The sequence below is a fragment of the Lissotriton vulgaris genome, chromosome 6, assembly GCF_964263255.1.
Source record: "Lissotriton vulgaris chromosome 6, aLisVul1.2, whole genome shotgun sequence".
NCBI lineage: Eukaryota > Metazoa > Chordata > Amphibia > Caudata > Salamandridae > Lissotriton > Lissotriton vulgaris.
In genome coordinates, this window is record NC_141694.1 from 1,002,389,509 (window position 1) to 1,002,414,321 (window position 24,813).

At 42.0% G+C, this 24,813-nt stretch overlaps 1 protein-coding gene across 4 annotated transcripts in view; it reads left to right on the forward strand.

The window, feature by feature from the left end:
* Nucleotides 1–24,813, forward strand: part of LOC147708329 (FERM domain-containing protein 6-like) — a 649,337-nt gene that overhangs the window by 554,324 nt on the left and 70,200 nt on the right. For all 4 annotated transcript variants that reach the window (XM_086927042.1, XM_086927044.1, XM_086927045.1 and 1 more), the window contains one exon: nucleotides 2,229–2,558. In XM_086927042.1, coding sequence (XP_086783168.1) covers nucleotides 2,229–2,558 — 330 coding nt within the window. The remainder of the gene's footprint in view (nucleotides 1–2,228; nucleotides 2,559–24,813) is intronic.

The following is a 24,813-nucleotide window of genomic DNA, read 5'->3' on the forward strand; positions in this document are numbered from 1 at the left end:
ACATCCCCTCCTTACCGCTGCTAAAAACAACCGGCATGCTCTACTATCAAATTAGAGCTACCTGTGATAATACCAACCGTGCATTTTCACTTGTTCCCCAGCCTACACCGTGCTGGAGTACACACACTCTGCCACATCCCCACGTAAACTTGATACACGACTCTATTTACATTCACTAGCAGCCTCTCTCATTGACACGGAGCAAGCCCGCAACACGTGGGGTTCTGGCAGTACTGCTGCAACCAAACTGAACGACTCTCCCCTAATTACCGGCTGCAACTTATTCACTTAAAATATTTACACCAGCTCTACCGCACTCCGACTCCACTACACAAGAGGGCCATATGTATCAACACATTTCCCCATAGACACAGAATGAGCAAAACCCTTTGATACATCTGGCCCTGACTGATAGCAGCAGACTTGACTTTCACATATTTGGCTTGGTCATGCCCCAAAGTTACAGACTTTTGGCAGGAAGTATGCACAATCATTAGCAATATTACCATGAAACACACTGCACAGAGCCACTCCTTTGACTATTGAACTATGTCAGGAATGTGACTGACGCCAACAGCAAACTAATCTCAATGCTGCTAGTTTTGGCCAAGCGGTAAGTGGCAATACACTTGGGCCGCAAACCTGTGCCGCAACCCAAGCATTGGCTGGCAGACACGTCTTACTGCCAGACACATAGGAGTGAATACTGGGACCTGATGCCCACGACTAACAGACTACTTGACATATGGGGCCCTTTGATCTCCTACCTACACCAAACAGCTAATTCTGGGGAGCACTCCTACGGGTCACCCACCCCAACACCCTGATCACTAACGCCGCCCTGACAGAACTAACACATACCTCTCTACTAGACACTTGCACACAGAGCACATCATTCGGTCACACCTCTTCCCATTAGTGAAGTGTTGTCATTCAAACTGTCTGCTTATCATCTGCTGTAGTTATCTACATATGTTCTGTAAAGATGTCAAGCTATACAATGAGTTCATAAGTGTATCATGCCTTAAGTTCAATAAAGGTTTTTGAAAACTTGAAAAAAAAAGACATTCTTATGAAACTCGATACTTAATTAATTGTGATGATATTAAAGATTCTGCATTTAATGGTTTCGATATTAGAATATATTTTATCAATTCTATAAGCACCAAGGGCCAGATGTACGACCTTTGGAAATTGCGACTTGCAAATTGTGCCAAATTGCGAGTTGTAATTTGCGAGTCGCAATTTCCAATGTACAACAGTGTCTGAGGCACTTTGTGATTCCCAATGGGGTCGCAAATTGCATGCCTCAATTTGCGACCCCATTGGGAATGGCTAGCACTCCTAGGGGGGGCGTGGCCTGCTGGGGTCAGCAGACCTCCATGTCTGGGACTGCTTTTAAATACAGCAGTTATTTTTTTTTTTAATGCAGCCTATTTTCCTTAAAGGAAATTGGGGTGCATTTAAAAAATCAAAATGTAACTATTCATTTTCATTTTTTAAGGGCAGGTAGTGGTCCCTGGGACCACTGCCTGCCCTTAAAAAATGTTTGTGCATGCATTCCCAAAGGGGAAGGGGTCCCCTGGGGACCCCTTCCTTTTGCGAGTGCTTTAACATCCTCCGGAGTAGGGTGGTAAACGGCCAGTGCTTTTCAACCGCAAATGCGTTCGCAAAGCATTCTTACATGGCTTTTGGACTCACTATTAGGAAGGGAACGCCTCTTCCTAATAGGGAGTTGCTAAACGCCATTTTGCGGGACGTAAATTGTTTGCGATTCGCAAAATAGGGTTAGTGCATGGCCCACAGTTTTTTTGCATGCGCAAACGGATCTAAAACCCATTTGTGCATGCAAAAATTCAGCGTACATCTGGCCCCAAATCCTGTAACCTCACTGTATGCCAGATTGGATAAACAGAGGTTATAGATATGGGGTGGAACTCTCTTTCGTGCAATCTGTTCCAATGCTATTATAACAATTAAATTTGAGTAATTGCACATTTAAAACTAATTAGTTAAATTACATATATAAAGAAAAAATGATTTTTGCTTTATAGGGCCATCAATTCATATTCAAAGAACATTTTTTGCAATCTATTACCAAAAATGAGACTATTCATGCAGAAATTGAAATATATCATGTGTCCCTGAAATGTATGCTATTTACAGAAAATGTGGTGCTTAGTGTTATAATCACATTCATTTTACTGCCTATTCATTTACTCCACCAGAAAAGAAATGCTACATGGAGTCATATGTCAGTGACACCTTGGCGATGGACTTTGAGCTGTTGGATGGAGGTGGTCATGAAAGTAGCAGGGGCAGCACAAGGAACAAACCTATGTCTTGCCAGTCAACTGTCACCCGTGGAAGCTCTCATACTTCAGGCATCGAGCCAGACTCAAGGCACAGGTTGTCAGTGGAGATGTCTGTGGATGAGCCCTTTGGAAATGAGACCACGCATCGTACAGATGAATCCTGCAGCTCATCCATCAGCCATGGAAGTTCGGGCATTGTAAACTTCAGCCAATGGCAAGCTGATGGCGACTCTCTCAAAAATGGTAAGGGTGTAAACCATGTGTGTATGATCAGGGGATGGAAATGTAATTCTCAACTACCAAAATCAAATTACACGCTGTATTAATGTAGGAAGTCCCCACAATAGTGACTGCAGGTAGAATTTACTTAGAATAATTTGCATATTCCATTACACTCTTCTTTGCAAACACCTTTCATTCCCAACCCATGCGAACTTATCTGCCACCTTCTTGCATGACCAGATAAATGCTCCTTTGGATCTAAATGTTTGTGAAGATAAGGAACACAGGAGAAGACCCCACCTGCAGATTTTTGCAATATCCCTTTTACTTCTACTACTTAAAAAACTGAAACAAGTGTTGTTACATTTTAGACCATTTTATTTTTTATTTATTTAAAGGTTTATAAGGCGCACAACTACCCAACAGGGTTTTCCGGAGCTGGGCAGGACAACGTGCAAACCGAGGTTGCACATAGTTGAAACAGAGGAATTATACTTGGTGATAAAGAAAGGTCTTTAGCTTTGCGCCCGCAGAAATGGCATTTGAGATGCATCAAGGGTTCATGCACTCGCAATTTAAGAATTCGCAAATAATTGTGAGTTCTCAAATTGCGATTGCATTTAAGGAATCGCAATTTGCGATTCCTTAAATGCATTGCATGAACCATGCCAAGTTTGCGAATTCGCAATCTGGGGTCGCTATTTACCGCAAATTCAAACTACGTGGTAAATAGCAAAAACTTAGAAATATGCACTTTAGTGCATTTTTCTAAGTTGTATATTACACACACACACATGTCCTTGGGACATGTGTGTGCGCAACACCAGTGAACATTACCATTTCAGGGGTGCAACAGGGTGTCCTTTGGACACCCTGGCACCCTTGAAATTGCGGCACATTTGCGATTCGCTAATTGCTAATCCCAAATAAGGAATGAATGGGAAAGCCATTCCTTATTTGCGATTAGCAATTAGCGAATTGAAAATAAGGAATCAGTAGGAATCGCAAATAACATTGCGATTCCTACATGCATCCCGTTTTTAATAGCGAATCCTTAAAATTCGCTATTAAGGACTCGCAAAACATAATTTTGATGCATCTGGGGGTAACAGCCTTGAACTCAATGCGCTTGTTCACCATAAGCCAGTGAAGTTGATGAAGCAGAAGTGAAACACAGGAGTGTTGAGGCAACCGAAAAAGAAGGCGGGCAGCCGAATTTTGAATGAGCTGTAGACGGCAAACGCGGGCCTTATCTGTGCCCAAGTACAATGCATTGCCATAGTCAAGTCTGGAAATCACTAATGACTGCAATACGGTTCTTTGGGATGTGGGTGGAACTAACCAAAGGATTTTTTTTTAGCCGCTTGAGAACCACAAAGCAAGTTGCGGTGACTCCAGACATTTGGGCACTAAGAGAGAGATTGTTCTCAATAGTAAAACCCAAGTTCTTGACCATAGGGACTGGAGCAGGTAGAGGTCCCTAAGTGTCAAGCCAACGGCTAACTCTCCAGAGTCCAGGATTGTTTCATGATAATACCAAAAACCTTTCTTGATTTTCTGGAAAGTTTTTCTCACTCAAAAGATCCTTATTAACTGCCCGATTCTTCAAGGTGCTTTTTGCATAACTATTATTCAGTTTTAATCATATTCATCATTTCTGCAAGCCCCCTCCACATGCCTTCATTGCAAGTACATAAACTGGAAAAGCATTCCAAATCTATTTAATTCAAAACCTTATATTTATCACCCAAATGCCACCAAAAGTGATACTACATTATGGTGTTTCCATAAACGTCACTTCATTTGAACTTTGCTGATGGTAATACACATTAATCTAAATACAAGTCAGTATTTAGCTCATTAGTTAAGGTTAGTATAAAATCCTATTTAAGATTCCGATCTCTTTCTTTTTGTTAAACACTTTTTAATTTTGGTTCTGTATATGAACATAACGTAAGTAATAATACACAATGAGCAGCTTTAGTTATATGTCCAGCAATCCATGTATAATAGCAGTAAGGTGGGTCAGCCAGAGTCTGAGGTGGTAGCCGAGATGGCGACAAAACATAAGCCTGGCAGTGTGTACTAATTCTGGGGTGGTGATGGAATGAATACCCCCGGTGCAGTCACATTTCAAACATGTTTTAATGCTAGCCATGTAGGGTCACATTTGTGCAATCAGTCCTGTACAAATGCCGAGAGCTTCTCCATGGCAAATATATTACACATTATTCCCCACTACATATAGAATGTGGGGTTAATAGATTGAATATAGACCTGAGAAAGTGTGATATGAGTTTGCCCATGGGCGTGGTGAGCAGAAACACTTTGTTTTCCCAAGAGTCTCTGAGAAGCACCACCAGTGGTTCTAATAATAATGTAATGCCCATTATGTGCTTGATATTTGATAATAATTTCTTCCAATATGAGTGGACCTGTGGGCATGCCCCCCACATATGGAAGAAAGTGCCCCTTTCCCCACAAATTTTCAAGCATAACTCTTGGTCTCTGTTCATGGCATTTAAGTAAATGAGGCATAGGTATCATCAGGGCAATAGTTTGTAAGCATTTTCTTTGTAGTAGATGCTAATATATGATTTAGGAGCTCTTTGCCATATTCTAACCCAGTTGTCACCCGAGATCATTCTTCATAAGTCTTTCCAAGGTTTAAACACATTATTTTTGGGTTTTTGTGACAGTCTAAAGGGGTTCTTCTAATTCATGTGATCCCTTTTACAAACTTGTTTGTTTGTTTCCCTGCCAGCAAGTAGGGACACCTTTTTTGATCTGGCCCAGTGTAGGAGCTGGAGCAATTACAAGTGATCTGTTCAGCTCCCAGCTAGTTATTTGTCTCTTGTGAGGAGTGTCCCCCTTGTGACCAAGTCACCCAACAACGGAGTATTATGTGCATACCACGTACTGAATCTGATGTCATGAAGATCTGATAGGAAGTCTGAGTTATGCACTATGGGGATCAGCTGTGGTAAATGCATGGTGGAACCCTCCCATCATGCTATCTATTGAAATACTCAAGTACTTTACCACTGCGTGTGAGTTGTGTGGGGATGCCGCCACACCATTGAAGGAAGCCATGATAGTCAACGCAAGGGCATAGGGGAAAAGCCTTGTTTGATATGTATCCATCCCTTATTCCCTTCATCAAGGATCAATTCTAGGGTTGGGCACATTTGTGCCGCTTGGACATACGTGTTGATGTTAGGAAAGCCTAACTATCCCTTTGCAGTGGGTTTAAGTAGTGTTGCTTTGGGGACCGGGAAAGCCTGTTTTCCCAGACAAACAATATCATTTTTTCTGTATGGGGTCCATGATTGAGCTATGTAGGCACAGAGGTAGTGCCTGAATGCTATGCATGAGTCTAGGTAAGAACTTCATCTTAAAGCAGTTCTAGGTAAGAAGTTCATCTTAAAGACGTTTTTTTGCCCTTACCAGAATATCGGCAACTTCCACATCAATATAAATCATTAAAGATGATCTGTAGCCAGGGTGGAATGTTTGACTGGTAGAGGGGGTAATTTTTGTGGAAGATAAATGCCCACATATTTGATGGTGCCAGTGTCTCTGTGAACCTATTGCTTTCTAAAGTTTCCTGAGCTCACTGGCAATTTCCCACGACTTCCATGCCACTGGATTTTGAACATGTATTTTAAAGCCTGATACGTTGGTGAAATATGGAAGCTCTTCCTTGAGAGCGGGAATGGACTTGGCAGGGCTAGTCAAGAAGCATAGGATGTTGATGGTGGCATAGAGAGCTATCATGAATTCTTGATTATCATCTGTCATCCCCCTTAAATTCTGATTGTTCAGAATTATGTGGGCCAGGGGTCTCATAGAAAGGGCGAACACCAGTGACAACAAGGGGTGCCTTGTGACTGGGAGAGTTTAGATGAGTATATACCATTCACCTTCATATGTGTGTTGGCTCTTTTGTAGCTCGCTAAAAGCCAACATATCATTTTAGGGCCAAGTGGAACCCACTCTAGTAATTTGGTAGTACAGGACCAATTAACCCAGTTGAAGACCTTCTCTGCATTTAGTGAGAGAAGGACCATCAGATGTTTAGTGTGTTCTGCTGTCTCAGTAAGGATAATTGCCAATCTAGCATTGTCTCTCACATGCCGGTTTCGGATGAGGCCACATTGCTGTAGGAAAATTAGTTTCGGCCAAATAGTGTGAAGTCCATGTACTAGCACTAATGTGACTATCCTCTTGTCTATGTTCAATAAGGCTGCGGGCCTGTAAGATGAGCAGGCACATGGATTCTTATCTGGTCTTAATAATAGTGTTAGCTGTGATCCTAGCATGGTATCAGAAACTCCAAAGTTTAGAACACAATTGAAAACCTTTGCTAAAGGTGCTGCGGAGATGGGTGGTAAAGGTTTTGAAGAACAAGGCCAGAAAGCTGTCCAGGCCTGACACCTTCCATCGAGGTACTCGCTTGGATTTCTGCAGATGTAATATCTGATTCCATGGGAGTGCAATCCTCACAGTTTAGTAAGCATTTGAAAGGTCTAAAGTAAGCATCATGAGCATCTGGGTGGAGACCAGTGCCGGTGAAGTGTGTCATGGAAGTCTAAGATTGTGGTCATGGTGTCTTTTGTGCCAGTGCCCAGATCACTTTGGTTTGCAGAAATAAAGTTTTCTGTGTGTTTTTGTCACAGTTTGTATGACAATAGTCTATTGGTCTTATCTCACTTCTTGTATTATAGTTGTATATAATGGAGTTACTTTGCTGCTTCACGCATTACTAGTTGTTCAAGTTTGCCCCTTATTTTCCTTAACACTCCATGGGGCCAGATGCATCAAGCTAAAAACCGGTCGCAAAGGGGCAGATTCTCAGAATCTGCCCCTTTGCGACCAGTATTTTTGCATTTGGGATGCATCATCCCAAATGCAAAAATCGCAAATAGAGAATTCGCTAAATTGCGATTGTTTGCATTTAAGGAATCTCAAATTGAGATTCCTTAAATGCAATGCATAAAAGTTTCAAAAATAGCGAATTCGCTAATAGGGCACGTAAATTACCACGAAGTACAACTTCATGGTGATTTTATAAAACATTGAAAAATGCACTTTTGTTCATTTTTCAAAGTTTCATGTTGCGCACACACATGCCCTAGGGGCATGTGTGTGCGCAACATATGTGCACAGATCAAATTCAGGGGTGCAACAGGTGTCCTTTGGACACCCCTGCACGCTTGAACTCGTAATCTCAATTTGCGAATCGCTAATTGCGATTCGCAAATTGAGTTTGTCTTCCCATTCATTCCTATTGGCCTCTAGGCCCATAAGAATGAATGGGGAGGTATTCATTAATTGTGATTCGCAATTTGCGAGTCGCAATTAAGGAATTCTAAGGAATCGCTATTTTTGTTGTGATTGCTTGATGCATTCCATTTTGCTATTCCTTATTAGCGATTCCTTATTTTTCGCTAATAAGGAATCGCAAAATGGATGCTTGATGCATCTGGCCCTTTGTGTTCTGAGTGAAGTATCTAATTTGTGTTGGGCTTCAAGGTCTTTCAATTCTATTTCTAATTCATGCTTTTTTTAGTTTTTCCAGGTGCTTGAAGTGTGGTGTGTGAGATATTAACTGTTCCAATACAACAACTTTAGCTGCATCCAAAATTTTGCTCCAACAGACCTCTTCAGTGAAATTCTGCTGAAAATAGTGCTTTATTACCGCACATACTTTCTCTCGCATTAGCAGGTCTCATAGGGCCACCTCGCTAATTACTCAAGGTTTGGAAAGGGGTGGCTGCTGCACTCTGGGGACAAAAACCATGCATACAACTGCATGGTGCAATAGGATCTTTTAATTAATGCCAGTGGGAACTATTACCTGACACAGATCTCACAAGACTAGGAAAAACTCGATGCGGGTATGTAACCTCTTTACATGGGAATAACAAGTATAATCTCTTTCTCCCTGGTGCTGCTACTGCCAAGCGTAAATCAGATAAAGTTCTGCTATACCCGGTGTACAGGGGCAGGAGGGCTGGGACAATTATATCATAGTGAAGGACGCTCTACCATTGTGTTTAGGATAGCATTAGAATTCCCACCTAATATTATGTACACTTTGGTGAAGCGTGCCAGTTTGGGCATGAAGCCAGCTTAGTTCCTTCTCTTCATAGGATGCATAGAGGGAAACAAGCATGACAGTGAAAGTCCCAAGCTTTCCCTGCAGCCATAAGCATATGCCCGCCCTGTCTTGATATTTGGATGCTAGATTAAAATGTATAATCCCCGCCTCAGCAAGATCCCTACCTCCCCCTTTTTTTTTTTGTCACGTGTGTGGCAAGAAATTGAGTTGGAACCAAAAGGACTTCAAGCCTTGTATATCTCTGCTCAACAAATGGGTCTCCAGTAACATTTTGATATCAACCTATTTCACCTTTAGCCACTGTAGCAACGCACCCTTGTTAGTCGTGGAATTAAGGCCTTGCATATTCAGTGTTACTATTGTCAGCTGGGACATGTCTTTCTCTGATGGCGTTTCTTCCCCTCCTCAACCGAAAGTGAGGCCAGGATGGTTGAATGAAAGAGGCTAGAAGCATCAGAAGTGCCAGTGGGTTGGTCTGTAGATGATGGCAAAGCCAAAGGGTTTCTCTGAAGTGGGATGGAAACTTCCAGAAGAGAAGGATTTCCGATTTCTCTTTGTTACACTTAAGTTGTGTGCAAGGCAGCCAGTGGAAAACTGTAGTCGGGCATTTCTGAGTGGCGTCTAAAGCATCCTCATTTTTTTCTCCAGGTGAACAGAAGCTGCCTATCATCAGCGTAGGCGATGATTTTTGCACCCACGTCCTCTGCCAATTGAACTAGGGGAGTAACATAAATATTGAAAAGGAGAGGGCTCAGGGAGGAACCCTGTGGGACCCCTGTAGTCACTCTCTGAGGAGAGTAAGAAGCTGGGGGGAGTCAGACCTGTTGCGTTCGGTCCTCCAAGAAAGATTTAAGCTAGCCCCAAGCTGAGCCAGAGATGCCAATCTCAGTCAGTCAGGTCAACAGCAGTGAATGGGGAACCCTGTTGAATGCCGCTTAGTCGAATAGTATACCCCTTTGGCGTGAACTTTAGCAGTGTAGTAGATTTTTGTTTACTCCTCATTCTAAGTTTAGCCCCAGGAAAGTAGTCCTTCCGCGAGACCCGTTCCAGTTTTTTGCACTCCTGTTTGAGTTCCCGAAGGGCAGGTGTAAACCATAGTTTAGAAGGAGACTCTCCGGAGGATCTGTGGGATGAGGCTGGGGAAATGTGTCCAACGGTGCTAGCGATCCAATTGGTGAATTGAGTCAACCCACCTTCGAGATCATCAAAGGAGTTGGGCCTGGATGCAGCCAGTGCCGGGCTAAAAGCGAGCAGGACAATTCAATCAGAGGTTGAATCACGCTTGAGTCGCGTCCAGGATTTCACAGCTGGTCTAACCCAAGAAAAGTAGGTCAGGAGATGATCAGACCAAGAGACCGGAGTAGGGACCTCAACCTGAATAGGGAAATTAGAACAAATAGGGTCCAGAACATGACCCCCTGAATGTATCGGTAGGTCAACCCATTGGGTGAGCTGGATGACATTGAGTATATTTAAGAGCTCTAAATTATCTCTCGTAGATGCCTGGTCATGGTGAATATTCAGATCTCCAAGAACAATGAATTTGGAAAAGTGGATAGCCCTGGGAGTGATAGCATCCCCCAGTGCCTTGAGGAAATCCCCAGCCGGGCCAGGGGGTCTGTTGATCAGGGAGCCACCTAATGTAAAGTGAGCTGAGATGTTGATATTAAAATCAAGGGCTTCACAATCACCCCCCCCCCCCACCATGCGGACTCACCCTGTTGCAGAACCCACTTGTCCCTATGGATAATAGCCACCCCTCCCCCTCTCCCTGATGTCCAGTTAATCCTAGAAATCGTATACCCATCCGGGATAGCCAGCCTCACCGAAGAGTTTGAGAATTCATCTAGCCATGTCTCGGTGATAAACAAAAGACTGGTTTATCTATCAAATGATCAAATGCATCCTGATGATGTTTCTTAGGTGAGCATGTGTTAATTAGAGGGGCCTGAATTAGAGGCTCTTGCAGACCTCTGCTAGTAGCAATGCTAGGGGGGAAAAATCAAAGCCACCAATATTCAATTTAAAACCCCAATTAGGGCAAATGGAACTGATACATTCTGGCACATCCCACCTACTAATGTGAGGGCAATTGAAAGAGTTGCACCTTCAATCCAAAATAATCAATATGTTTCTGCTGGAGCAAACATAATCAATAATAGCATTTCAGATTCTGTAAGACTAAAATCTGATAAATAGTAAACCATAATTAGCGTCCCTGGCTCTTCACCCTCTGTCTGTCTCATGTGTTTTATGCATCTCCTGTTCCTGTTTAGTCTCTCAGACTTTATTTGTCCTCCTTTTTTTCTTCCAATGTCTTGGTTTTTGTTTTTAAGATTCCTTTTTGTTTACACAAATTATTTTCTGTTAATGTCATCCTTTATATATTCCATGAAAGTGAGACCTTTCTGTATGACACGTACGGTGGTTCGGCGAGATGATGCCTCACTATCTGTCATAGAGATAATAATGGAAGTTCTTAATTTCCTCACAGGGCTCTCCTGTAAAGGTGTTCTGTCGCAAATCTTATCATTGTTAAATCAAATTTTTCAATCTAACTTAATACGCTGTGTCCAGAAGTCTTTTTCATCTATTTCCTACATTTAAAGATCTTAATATTCAGAGAGATGAAAAATATACTTTATTTTATAGTATTATTCATCTCTGTAAACATTAAATCTTTAGCAATAGAGATGATAAGCAGAATATGGGGAAAACAACCTTTTATTATGGTAATGTCTTCAAATAAAAGTTTGATCGCATAGAATGGCTCAGTGGAATGACAATACTTAATAACACACATTAGAATTTGGAATTAGTGATTGCAAACAGAGAGAAATCTCATTATTAGAATGTGAAATGTTTCTAGCAAGAGGTAAAGTACAGAGTAGGCTATAGAGAAAGGAAATATGATTTAATGGAATAAAAAATGCAATCACTGCTCACACTTAGAGGTCTATTAGGATGGGGGCTGGAAATAAACACCTCAAAAACGAAATTTATGATTTTTAAACCCCCGGGTAACAACACGCCCAAACCCCTTGATAGCAGGAGTTCGCCTGGAAAGGGTTCATACCTTTGTCTATCTGGGGCTTACGCTGAATGAATCCATGACCTGGGGCCAGCATCAATTAAAATGGCAATTAAAGCTGACTCAGATAGCGGGGGGTATTCTCAAACTCCAGATGAAATCCCCGGTTAAGCCACTTGGCCCACTACAGGAAATTTATAAACTTCGGGTCCGGGGGGCAGCAACTTATGGAGGTGAACTTTGGGGACACAAGGGCTGCTCTGCGATCTCTGTTGCGGAGAACAAGTTTTAAAGACATCTGGCTGCGTTGCCCCCGAGTACACCACTAATGCCCTTAAGGCTTGATTTGGGCCTTAGACCCATCGATGAGGAGCTGGGCCTTAAGCCATTAACCTTTTGGCAGAGACTCTGGGTTACTCCGGAGCTCAGGAATTACAGGCAGGAGTTAGCCGACGTATTGAGGTTCGCGAATGTGGGCAAACTTTCCTGGCTTAAGTATGTGAGAGAGGGACTGGAGAAACTAGGCCTTGCATCATTGTGGTCTGATCCGGAGCATGCGTGCAGTGGAATTTCGCGTAACCATTTGGTTAATATGTATCGTGAAAGTAAATTGGCCCGCCTCATGTCAAACTCCCACTCTGCCACCCTTACTGGCATGTTTTTAATGACTAAGGATTTTGATCAATTCGAACATGTCTCAGACGATGTTAGCCCTATTGTTGCAAGGAAGCTGTACCTCCAATGGCGGCATGGCTCACTACCCATCAGAACTTTTACGTGTAATTGGTATCCTTCTTCCCCTAAGAACTGTCCAGGTTGCACCTCAGACTTGGAAAATTAAGTGCATGTTTTGTTCTTCTGTCCCGCTTATTCTAAATTGAGAAGGAGGTGGATTATTCCGCTATGTAAAAATCTGGGGATTAGGCACTACTTCCAAGCATATAGAATTCTAAAAACTGACCTCTCTCCTGTAATGGTCTTTGCTGTATCTAAATTCTTATCAGCAATGTGGAATATATGCTGGTTTTGCTTGTACAAACCCCTTACATTTTATCAGGGGAATAATGAACTTTTGTCTGGGTAAGGAATAGTAGGAGCAGAAGAAAGTAAAATGCAAAGTATCCTGCAGGGAGTATCCATCGCACTTACATAGGACCACGTCCTCGGGCCTTGCCCAAACGTTAGAGTCAGTTAGCAAAAAATGAATTTGGTTAAATCTAAATTTAGTCAATAACCAGCGATGAAACGGGATTGACACAACGGTGAGGTATGGTTGAATAGTTAGAGATGATATAGATAAATAATGCTCCCTCACAGTGGGCTACCTTAGTTCTTCCGCCTCTCGCTCCAATTCTCTATACTTAATAAAGGTGGTTTTGGCCCACACCAAATCAGCTTTAACTTTACCCTCCGGGTTTGAAAATAGTTCTGGACGACCCAAATCACTTAGTGTGTTTTTGATATAGGACAGCCACTGCATTCTTCTCGTGTTGTCCAGGGTCACGCAGTCCCTTATAATCGCGTGATTCAGGGACAGCTGGGGATTGAGACAGGTTTTTAACCACATCAAAATAGGGGCCAACTTAATATTATCACTGATGTACCCCTGCCCGAGCTCCTGGTGGGTGGAGAATATAGCTGTTGACTGTGGTAACCCTAGGAGTGTGCGTAAAAATTTATTCTCCTCTCTTTGGACTGCCTCCGAATGATTATAACCCCATATTGTAGCCCCAAACCTAGCGATTGCGACTGACTTGGCTCTGTATAAGGATAGGAGGGCTACAGTTGGTTTACCGCCTAGGCGCTTAGCGAAGCCTATTATGGCAGCTGAGGATCTTTTCATTGCGTTAACCTTGGCCGAGATTTGGGGTGCCCAGGTGCCCTTGTCGTCAAATACCACCCCTAAGTAAGTAAAGACCTTGACTCTAGTGATTGCTGTCTGGTTGCAATGGAAGGTGTTGAGTTTGTTTTTTTCTACCCCCCACGGCCATAACGTGTGACTTTCCTGTATTTATTTTTAGGTCAAGTGAAGACATGAATTCGTCAAAAGCAGTCAGTAGCCTTTGTAAGCCTAGGGGTGTTCGTGCCATTAGAACGGCATCATCCGTGTAGAGGAGGACTGGAATAGACGATCCTCCAAAACGCGGTGTATCTAGAGTCGTCCTGCCCAATGATTCTTCCAGATGATTTATGTAAAGTGTGAATAGCATCGGAGCAAGAATGCATCCTTGGCGTACCCCTCTAGTGGACTTAAAACTAGCAGTGCAGGCTCCCTCTTGAGTCATTCTAATGGAAGCATCTAAGTCCTGGTGAACCTCTGCCAGAAAATAGACCAGGGATTGATCCAGCCCTATGTCCAGGAGAATGGTCCACAGCCTGGACCGGTTAACCAGGTCAAAGGCTGTAGACAAGTCCATGAACCCGAGATAGATCGATCCCCCTGTTGCCACCGTGTATTTGTTCAGAATAAGGTGTAAATTAAGGCACTGATCTTCGGTCCCTCTCCCCCTTCTAAACCCATATTGGGCGTTAGAGAGAATGGAATTTTTAGCGGCCCAATCTTCAATTCTAGCTAAAATCACCTTCCCTAGAATTTTAACTGATGAGTCAAGGAGCGATATGGGCCTGTAGCACCTAGGGTCTCCTCTTTGCCCCTTCTTGAAGACCGGTATGATGGTTGAGCGGGACCAGGAGTCTGGGAGACCATGTGTTGTAGATGCATTGAAAACGTTTGTCAATATTTTAGCCCAAAACCTAGTGTTTGCCTTGTACATATCAGCAGGGACACCATCGGGTCCTGGAGCTTTTTTCCCCTTTGTGTTTTCACCGCCTATAGGTAGTTTGAATACAGATTTGAAAAAGTTCCCTTATTTCTTAGAGCAGGTTCTTACAGACCCGATTTCATATTATTATCGCCTTTCTCCTTCCCACCGAAGAATATGCTCACACAAACAAAATTGATTTATTCTGATTAGTTTATTTCAAAAGTTTCACTACAGGGTTATGAGTACTGGAAGGAAAATATTGAGCTCAAATCAATTTCAGGGAACACACAATTGTCAGATCCAAGGTACTGACACTTTATTTAGAGCATGTCTAATTCCTCGACAAATGATCAAGCATGAACAAAGCAGTACAGACTTTAAGTTTTGGATTTGGCAGTGTTAAAAATTTAAATATGCTAAGTATTCTCTCTATTGCATGGTTTGAAAACTGGCAACAGTTTGTTAATTTAACAGAAAAACAGCTTAATTAAATGGTGCAGAATAAAACATACACTTTTTCACTCTCTGGTTCAGATGGGTGGTTATTATGGCCAAGTGATACCAATGGCTGCAATGCTTGTTTTTTGAACTCCTTAAAAGGGTTTAAAGCAAACCGGCCAGACCACCGGTATATTCAATCATTACATTCGGGGGTTGTCAGTACATACAGTGTGGGTAAACGATGCCAGTAATGGTTAGAACACTCCACATTGTCAGCAGTTAAACACCACGTATCCCTCCTTTCAGATAATAGGGATTTACAAGATTTTCTATTGGGTCTGAGATTTCCTCGATCAAAATGTTTTATATATGCCAGTTACGAGGACTTTTAGAACATTTCTCAACAAGAGGCAGCTGAATGTTGGAGACAAATTAATAAAGACAATTTAGAAAAAGCTTTAACTATTGTCGATAGTGACATGACTACATTGTCAACTTGTAAGTATTCATTGAATACTATGGTTTCATCTGCATTTGATATCGTACAAAATGACATGTCTATATTTCAATGTGGTCATAGTCAGTGGAGATTGATTTTGTAATTGAGTTGGACTCTGCAGGTTTTAAAGTTAAATAGAGTGCCATGGAATTATTTAAATGCAGTTAATTGTTTTTGCCTTTTTATTTGACATATATACAAAAAATGAAGGCTAAAAAAGAAGCCACAAAAACTATGCTTAATATAGAACATTTAGAAAAAAGTTCTATGTTCAGTTGCTGAAACTCTCTCTGCTATTTGGTTGATCCATGGTTCACTTCTCTACCCATTTCCATGTTTTATTTTAGATCATGGCATCTTCAAGTAGGCAGATATGAAGAGATGGCTACACACTTTTTTACAGAAAGCTTTGTTTTTAGCCTTTCAGTACAGGTGTATGAAAGAGAAAAATAAGGCATTTCTTGTCTCCATGAATGTGGAACTTCCTTAGGTCACTCATTGGTCTGTAAAGAGATTGCACTCCATGGATTGTGTAATGTTTCTGTGCCTAACTTCATGTGCTTTTTGAAGGGTGTCCCCGTGCAACTGATAAAAAATGATTTTTTGTTGCTTTCTAATGGAAACTGCCTGATTTTAAATGATCATGGTTGTTGCAGGATAAAGCCAAGTGTCCCATATGTGGTCACTATTTCCAAGTTAGTTACTTGCTGTATGCATGTTCTGGAGCCTCCCACACATATTAGTGAAGAAGTTACTTTGTGGCCCAATGTCTCTGTCCTTGAAATACAGTTTGATCGATTGAGCAAACTCAAAGCCTTATTGTTTCTAACTGATGTGGCTCTCACATATGCCTGTAAAAGGACTGGCTTCCAAGTTGCACATTCTTCAACCTCATCAAAGGTGCAATACCTTTTTCACACTCATTTCGGTGGGCTTGTATTTTTAATGCTTCTAATATAGCTGGAGTGGCACACTTTAAGTGATTGTGTCCAGACTGGTTTCCAGGTTCCAGACTATTTTTGGAGTTGTTCCATCCTTTATACACTTCTTTTTTTTCAAGAATCTTTGCAGGCATTCTGATTGTGCTGGTCCTCTTTGTCGCAGTTTCCTAATATAAATCTGTTTGTGAGTCCTTTGCAGTCACATCAGCTGTGTTGTCAAATGCTGTTGTTTGATGAGGCAAGAGAACTGGGAATTAAGGAAAAAACTGCACCACTGTTGAAATACCGTCTACTGTGTCGAAATAGAAGGTGCTATGCCCAGACACGTGATTCCCACACGGGCCTTAAGGGAGATAGGCAACCTACCACCCAGGAGAGCTAATTATGATAGTTGGACAGCACCCTTCAAAAGTTACACATTTGTTGCAAAAACAGTTATTAAAAACATACAGATGAACAGAGTTATTAGTTTTCCCAAATATTCAGATAAGACACACAAAAGTAGTGACTTGGATTTTCTTTCTTTTATTCAATTTTTATTCTTTATTTTCTTTTTTTGATAGTTGCGGATAGCCGACGCGTTTCGTTTCTGAAGACCACAACTTGACGCTCCTGCATGTTCCAGCCCCTTGACCTCTCTGTGGGCCAACTTTTGCTTCCTTGTTGACAGCGACTGTGACTAGGATCTGTGACCTTGCTTATAATTCTTCAAGCAGTAAAAGATACTTCATGAAAACCTTATTAAGACGGATGTGAAACCTGATACCAGAGAATTTGTTTTAAGCCCTGAAGAAGTCCGGCAACGGATGAAACGCGTCGGCTATCCGCAACTATCAAAAAAAGAAAATAAAGAATAAAAATTGAATAAAAGAAAGAAAATCCAAGTCACTACTTTTGTGTGTCTTATCTGAATAGTTGGGAAAACTAATAACTCTGTTCATCTGTATGTTTTTAATAACTGTTTTTGCAACAAATGTGTAACTTTTGAAGGGTACTGTCCAACTATCATAAAATACTGTTGTTTCCTTGGCTTCAAGATGCCTATTATGAGCCGCCTTCGCCAATGCCAGGTGATCTGTCAACTTCTCTTTTCCTCACATCTGGGCACTTGTCTAATGCTGCACTCCTGACACTGTGGCCTTCGGTACCTGCTGAATGGGCTGGAAATAATTCTCTATGTGACTTGGATCATGCTCTTCAGGCCTCTTTCGAACTAATGTCTCTGAATGCAGGTTCCTTGCTGGGCCCTATTGACGCTCTGGACATGGATATTGTGGACAATTTGGCGATGCCATCCTCTTCATAGGATGCCTCATAAATATTTGCATTGGCCTTTTGGAAATGTTCCCTTTTTTAGTAAATTATATGTTTTTAATTGCCAGTTTTACTAGGCTTTGACTTTGTTTATGCTATTCAAACGTTCTTATATAGAGTAAGGATTTTACACACATACAATGCTATTTGCTATCATTTTCATAATCGTATCTCTAACCACAGGGAGAGTGTTGTAGGGTTTTAGTCTCCATTTGTGTTTTTGTTTTTAACTTAGCACCTTTTTGAGATGGTGGTTTGCATGTTTTTCACTAACACAAGAATGTGGCATGCATGCATTTATTTTTAGAAGATATCGTTGCTCTATAATCTGTCTCGTTAATTCTAGGAACACAGATATCAGAACACGATGTTCTTGTTTTTTCATTATGTGTTTGTAGGAGATTAATTTATCCCTTCAGACTAAGTAACATTGTTATTCTGCTTCTCTAGCAGAGTGTGATAAGACCTGTGTTTTACTATTTAAAGCGTGCACTTGTTTAAGTCAGAGAGAGATACACTTTACACCAGAGTTATCATGAATGTTGCTGAAAGCTGTGAATGAGATTCAGCCCCGCAGGCCCAGAGAGTCATCCTATAATGGAATATACATGCGCAAGCAGCGATGTGTGCAGGTTTGCACATTTAGATGGTGTACATTTGTGAAAGCACTCAGCCCAGCTTCCTGAGACATTATACCAAAGTATGGGGTTAGAACGATCCTTCCAACAGGGTCTGTCAGAAGGATACTTCCAAGATGCTTTTGTTAGAGTGAAGTATTATCGAAAGATAGAAGTTTCATTAAGAACAATTAACACAGTTAATTGCTTGTTTTTTGTTTACCATTATAATAACTCTTATAACAATGATGCGCTTCATCTGTCTAATAATCGCAGTCAACATTTTATTTACAAAGATTAGGCCTTTTCAATAAACATTTGAAAATCAATTATTGTTTCTTTGGGCATGCAAAGGTGACAGACGAAAGGGTCAGATCTATTTGCACAAATTCCTTTGGAATCAGAGCGGTCATGTTTGAGGTTACCACAATACTTACAACTCTGGAGGTTTAAGAGTTTAGATATGGTACTGTGTGCTAGCCGAACCAACATTCACTGATTATATGAGTAGATGTAGGGCCTCATTAACAAAAGGCCTGTGTCACCAGAGGGGCACTTTCTTGACGCTCCTGCGATGCAGAGTGCCTACCCATATCATGTAGCCACGCAACCACTGTGCGCAGCTTTTCATGGCCTTGTAGAAATGGTGTAAAGAAACATAGCGCAAGTCACTTCGTTCTCTCACACTGCGTCAGGGAGGCATGTCATGGGTTTTGCTGTTGGTGTTCCCACGCAAGGCCCATGGGTTTTAACAGATACCTAGATTTACAAAATCACTTTAACCTAGGAATGTGTCAAAACTATGCGCCTCCGCTGGGGAGGTGTAATGAGAAGAAATATCTTTATTTCTCCAAACTGTTTCTTATTTCTATGTGTGCTGCATTCTGCAGTACACATATGAAGATGAAAATGCCTCCATTGATTGTTTTTATGCAGGATGGTATCCCTTCCTGCACAAAACCAATCCTGTCAATAACGCAGACACCCATGCACCATGGTGCTAAGGTACCTGCATTGATGCTAGGTAACAATTTGTACACCAGTGCAGGCATAAAGGACAGGAATGCGCCGTATTTCATAAATACAGTGCATTCTTGCCCTTTCCTCTTGACGCAGGGCAGCTGCAAGACTTGCAGCACTGTCCAGTGCCCTAAGTAGTAAATGAGGCCCACAGTTTCTATAATGTGAAGTGTTGTTGACCAAATACACAGTCCTACTAGATTTGTGTGAACTGTATAACACCATGTGGTGTTAATTTAGACAGTGAATAGTAAAGCTGATCCCTCACTGTCCACCCATTCCTTAATGTTGCTTAGTGTGGGTGGAAATAGTAATAATTTTATTTCGCATAGTTACTTAAAACCATTGCAATACAAGAATAGGTTAAGAACAAGGAATAATAAAAATACAATTCTAATAAAAGAGAATAAAACATTCACATTTCCTTAGTTCGAATGTGCACACAGCAACTTCGTAAGCAGTACGTTTTTTTTTTTTTATTAAGTTCAGCTTTATAATTATAAAATATTTCCACTTTCCTGATATCCCCATAAACTCTTTGAGTCAGTAATGTCATTCGACAAAGCGGTAATAGATCAATAGTACAGGGACGGTTATAGATTTATTTCAGGCATCTTTTTTTCCACCGCCTTCATAAATTTTACGAAGCTACAGCTCAAGCGAGAGTCATGGGGAGAAAAGCAAGCCAGAACTGCCTTCCTTCGTGTGCGGATTCCTTGCCGATTAAAGTGTTGTTTCAACAAGTATTTCCGTTCATCGTGTAATTTCTCACAAGTGCATATCAAGTGCAGCATGTCCTCTTGCCCCAAGCCACATAGCCGACAAAGGGGATCAGCTTTTATTTTGATCCAGCGCAGGAGATTTTGAATACAGGGTAGCAAGCCCAGCCTATGCTTTAAGAAACGCATTTTGACGGATTTGGAGTATCCCTCGCCAAGGTAGCTCTGTGGTGCCTTAGTAGTGTACGAGTTTAGAGTCATCCAACCATGCGTTCTTTTGGAGAGGGCTGCCTTATCCTGGACCCATTATAGCTGTTTGATCGATTTCTTGATCAATTTTTTAAAAGTTGTATGGCTTACTGGGGTATCCCAGAGCTGCTCTAGTCCCGTGTACGTCCGGCTGTCCAGTAGGAACTTGGCTGCTGCTGAGGATGGATGTTGTGCTAACTCACTCCACAAATATTCATTTAATGTTCCCTGTTTTGACTTCCTCACTTTGTCTCAGGCTATCATGTAGGCTCCCTGCCTTGCTAGGAGCTGTTGCTCGATGCCAAATTCTAGCCTGATTTGAGCTGGTGAGGTTTGTTTGGGTAGGCTGAAGATGATTCTGTAGGCAGCTGGTATTGTATGATCAAGAATCTTGGCATCCCTTCCTCTGAGTACCTCACTCCCATAGGTAATTGTTGGGAGAAGTTTAGCGCGGATTACTTGCGTCAGGGGTAGAAGAGAGGGGCCAGAAAGTTTGAGGTTTAGAGACTTCAGCGAAATTGCGAGAGATAGCCCTTTCCCTCGTATACTCGTTCTCTGGGCGGAGAACTGCCCACCGTTATCAATCTTCACTCCTAATTATTTATATGTTGGGGTATCTCCAATTCTTGTCTTGTTCCAGTACCATGATGTTGGTTTCCTTTTTTTCCTGCTGATGGTCATTGTCTGTGTTTTCTCAAGGTTTATTGTAAGCTCATTTTTATCTGAGTAGCATTGTGTTGCAGTCAGGAGGTGTTGAAGTCCTACCTTGGTATAACTTATAAGGACGATGTCATCAGCATATAGTAGACAAGGTAAATGCAGTCCCCCTAGCTTCGGAGCGTGGGAGTTGCAACTGTTTAAAATGGGGACCAGGTAGCTTAGGAACAAGTTAAATAGGGTGGGGGCCAGGACGCAGCCCTGTTTCAGGCCCTTGTTGGTCTGTATGCGCCTGGACAGAACGGAGCCGTCCCCCACCTTTATCTGTACCCAGGTCTCTGTGTGGAGGTTGATTAGCAGGTCCAAAAGTAGTCTCGATATCCCCCAGTTGTTCAGTTTAGACCATAAGAGGTTCCGGTTTATATGGTCGAAAGCGGCCTTTTAGTCAATGAAGCAGAAATGAATGGGCATTTTGTTTAATTCTGCCTTATCTATGAGCATGCCCATGCTCAAAATGTTAGTCATTGTGCCTACTGATTTGGCAAAGCCTGTCTGGTTGGCTGGGATTAAGGATCTCTCTGTTGCCCAGGCCATCAACTCTTCTAGAAGGATGCCTGCTAAATATTTTACCTCATTGTCGATTAAAACCACCAATCGATAGTTTTGAGGGGAAGCCTTGTCTCCTGCCTTGTAAATTGGAGAGATAATTGAGCCCTTCCAGGAGCTTGGCAGGACAGTTGAAATGTCTTATCTCTAAAAAAAGGGGTTCCAGGGCTGCTGCCCAGCCTGCCGCATCTTGTTTGTAAAGAATTGGCGGGATTCCATTCGGCCCTGGAGCTCCCTCTCTTCATCCCTTCTTGATTTGGCGCTGAATTATGTTTTTTAAGTTCGGCAAATTCCCTGTTTCGCTCGGAGAGTGCCATTCTGTGGAGCTTAAGCCATTGCTCGCTGGAAGTTTTTTGTAAGTAGCAAGCTCCTGGTCCTGGTTATATCCCTCAGCCTGGTTGAAATGGGTACCAAGATAGTTTGCCCATGTGTCCTCTGAGATGTTAGATGAGATTCCATGGTGCATTGGTCTTATGAATAAGTTTATTGATTTCCAGAACCTTGCCCCAACGTTCCGTTTAATGTCAGCGTGAAGTCTCGCCCATAAGTTATCCTCAGCAGATCTGTTTGCTTCCCATTTTGTTTTTTTCAAAGTTGATTTTAATTTCCGTAATTGGTCGTGCTTTGCTGTGTCTTTGGGTTCCTGTTGGAGCTCTCTCATTGTGCGATAGATTCTGGTTTTTATGCCTCTAATTTTACTTTTATGTTCTTGAGAGAATTTGCCCGATCTTTCATTGCCTGTTTGTGACTGTGGCTTAGGTCTTGTTGCATATGTAGACATGATGTTTGTGAATTGTTCCCATTTCGTGGTTTCGCTGGATCCAGAGCAGCTCCCAAGATGCTGTTTTGCTCTTTCCACTAGAGTTTCGTCTATAGCTGCTGAATATTTAATTTTTTTGAAATTGACGGTGTGGATTGACTCTTTCAGTTCTTTAGATAGCTCAAAGTTGGGCTTTTCAATCTTAAAGCTGGTTTCTTGGGGGCAGTGATCGCTGTCTCCGCTGCCGCCTATCTGGTATGATTTTAAGAACTGGGATAGTGGTAATGAAATAAAGGTATTGTCTAGGATGCTGCTTGTTCTTGTTGAGTAAAAAGTTGCGGCTGGGGGGTTGTCTCCAGAGGTCCTTCCATTTAGCGCCTTGATGTTGAAGTATTCCAGATCTTTTAAAGTCTTATTGCCTAGCTTTGTTTGCTTGGAGGGTTGTGGAGTCACTTGTGATGGAATGTCCCAGAGTGCATTTTGAATTAGTGGTTCGTCTTCTTGCGTGGTGCCCATGAGGTTATGGTTGAAGTCCCCAGTGAGAACGACATTTGTTATGGGTCTATCCCTTATGCAAGTCTCCATAAAGCTGCAAAGGTCATTGGCTGCTTTTCTTTTCCTTCTAGGATGGATATAGACGTTGATTAAAGTAAAGTCAGTGTCAACGGTACTTGTTTTAAGTTGTGACCGGTAAATATTAACAGCCAGCGAGGTTGTAGTAGTTGGTCCGACTTCTTTAGCCGTCAAGGTACATGTGGCCGATATATAAGTTACTAGGCCGCCTTGAGGGTGCCCATATTTAGCTATCCTTTTTGCAGCAGAGAAAAAGCGTAAGTAGCCATGGAGGTCGGGGGATATGCGAGCCATGTTTCTTGAAATGCCACAACATCAAAGTTTCTAATGTAGGTCATAAACTCTGGGTCTGTTATTTTAGGCGCCAAGCCATTAATGTTTCAAGAGAATATTCTCAATAAGTCATGAGCGCTCTCCATTGGCTTGGGGCTAATTTGTCATTCATTATTATTTAAAGTTCTGGCTATCCATCTTGGGTCAGGCAGTCCAGGTAGTTGTGTGTATTCATCTGCAGTACGTCGGGTGATCTCATTATGTTGCTCGGCATTATTACCCCCTGGCCCTACCGCTCCTCTCAGGACTTAGTTTCTGAGACTTTTCGTGATAGCTTGTTCTGCCTCTTTTTCCGCCGGGACAAGAATATCAGGATATCTTGCCTTTGTATATGGTTTTATTGTGATCCCCCAGTTTTTAAAGGTTTCCGCTTCGGCATATATTTTTTGTGAAATTGCCAAGGATGTCCAAGTTGCCTTTGTTTTTTCTCTGCCTGTAACCTCATCGGCTATAAATTCAATGGATACTAATTCCGAGCTTTTTACTTCTGCCAAAGAGGGAATATGGGATAGCAGCCGTAAGATGTTGCCTCTTTTCAGTGTGTCGTGTCTTCCTTGCGAGGTGTAGTCCGGATTGAACCAAATGACACCTATTGCGTTTCTTTGTTTGCTTGTCAGCCCACTCTCTATTTTCGGTTGGCTAGATCGCATTTCCTCTACTAGTCTTATGGCAGTCGTTTTTGTTTGATTGAGATTAGGTGCAGTGACTCTTAGCTCTCGGCCAGGGATTTGTTGATTTCGTGCAGGGGCTTCAACGTTTCTTTGTTCGTTTGACAACCCTCTCTCTATTTTGGGAGGACTGGGTCGCAGGTCCTCTACTAGTCGTGTTGCAGTTGTTTTAGGCTGGTTTGTATTGAATGCGGTTACTCTTAGATCTCGGCCGATGGTGTGCAGATTCCATGCTGCTGCCCGGCCGGGTGATAATTATCTCCAGGCCTGGAATCAAATCAAATCAATTATCTTTATTTAGATATAACACATATATCTTTAAAAGAAGGTTATAAAATTCACATTGTGTATCAATAAATAAGATTAAAACAATCTTGAAGAATAAAAACATGGTCAGTTAACAGTCATTATAAAAACGGAAATTCTCTTCTCTTAAGCCTCTTTAAATGAAATAGAGTAGCTTGAAGCATGATGTATAGGGAAAAAAGTCGTCTCTTCCTCCCTTTTATATTATACTCGGCATCAATGGTATCCTACTTTTAGGAAGCAGCCGACATTCCTGGGGTTACTGGTCGTTTTATTTTAACCTCCCTAAGAGTTGGAAAGTGGGAGGGGCACTTTAGCAGGGCCTCTTTTGATTGAAATTACGGTATGCTTGCAGAATGAAGTTTATGAGTCTTATGTTTAGGGATGTGTTTTCCGGATTTAAAGCTACCAGGCCTGGAGATAAAGCATGTAAGATTCGCTGTCCCTGTAATGGGTGGTTCTTCTTCTCTCTTTGTGGTCGATGTTCCTTGGGTAATTATAGGTAGATAGCTTTATGGCAGCCCTTTGCCCATCTCTGCATTATCTAGTTCCGGATTGTTCTCAGGCTTCGCACCCCGAGTGTGTTCTTGGTTTTTTGTTTGCGGGAAGTTGGGGCCTGGCTGCCTGCTGCTTTTTTGTGCCTGTTCAGCGCT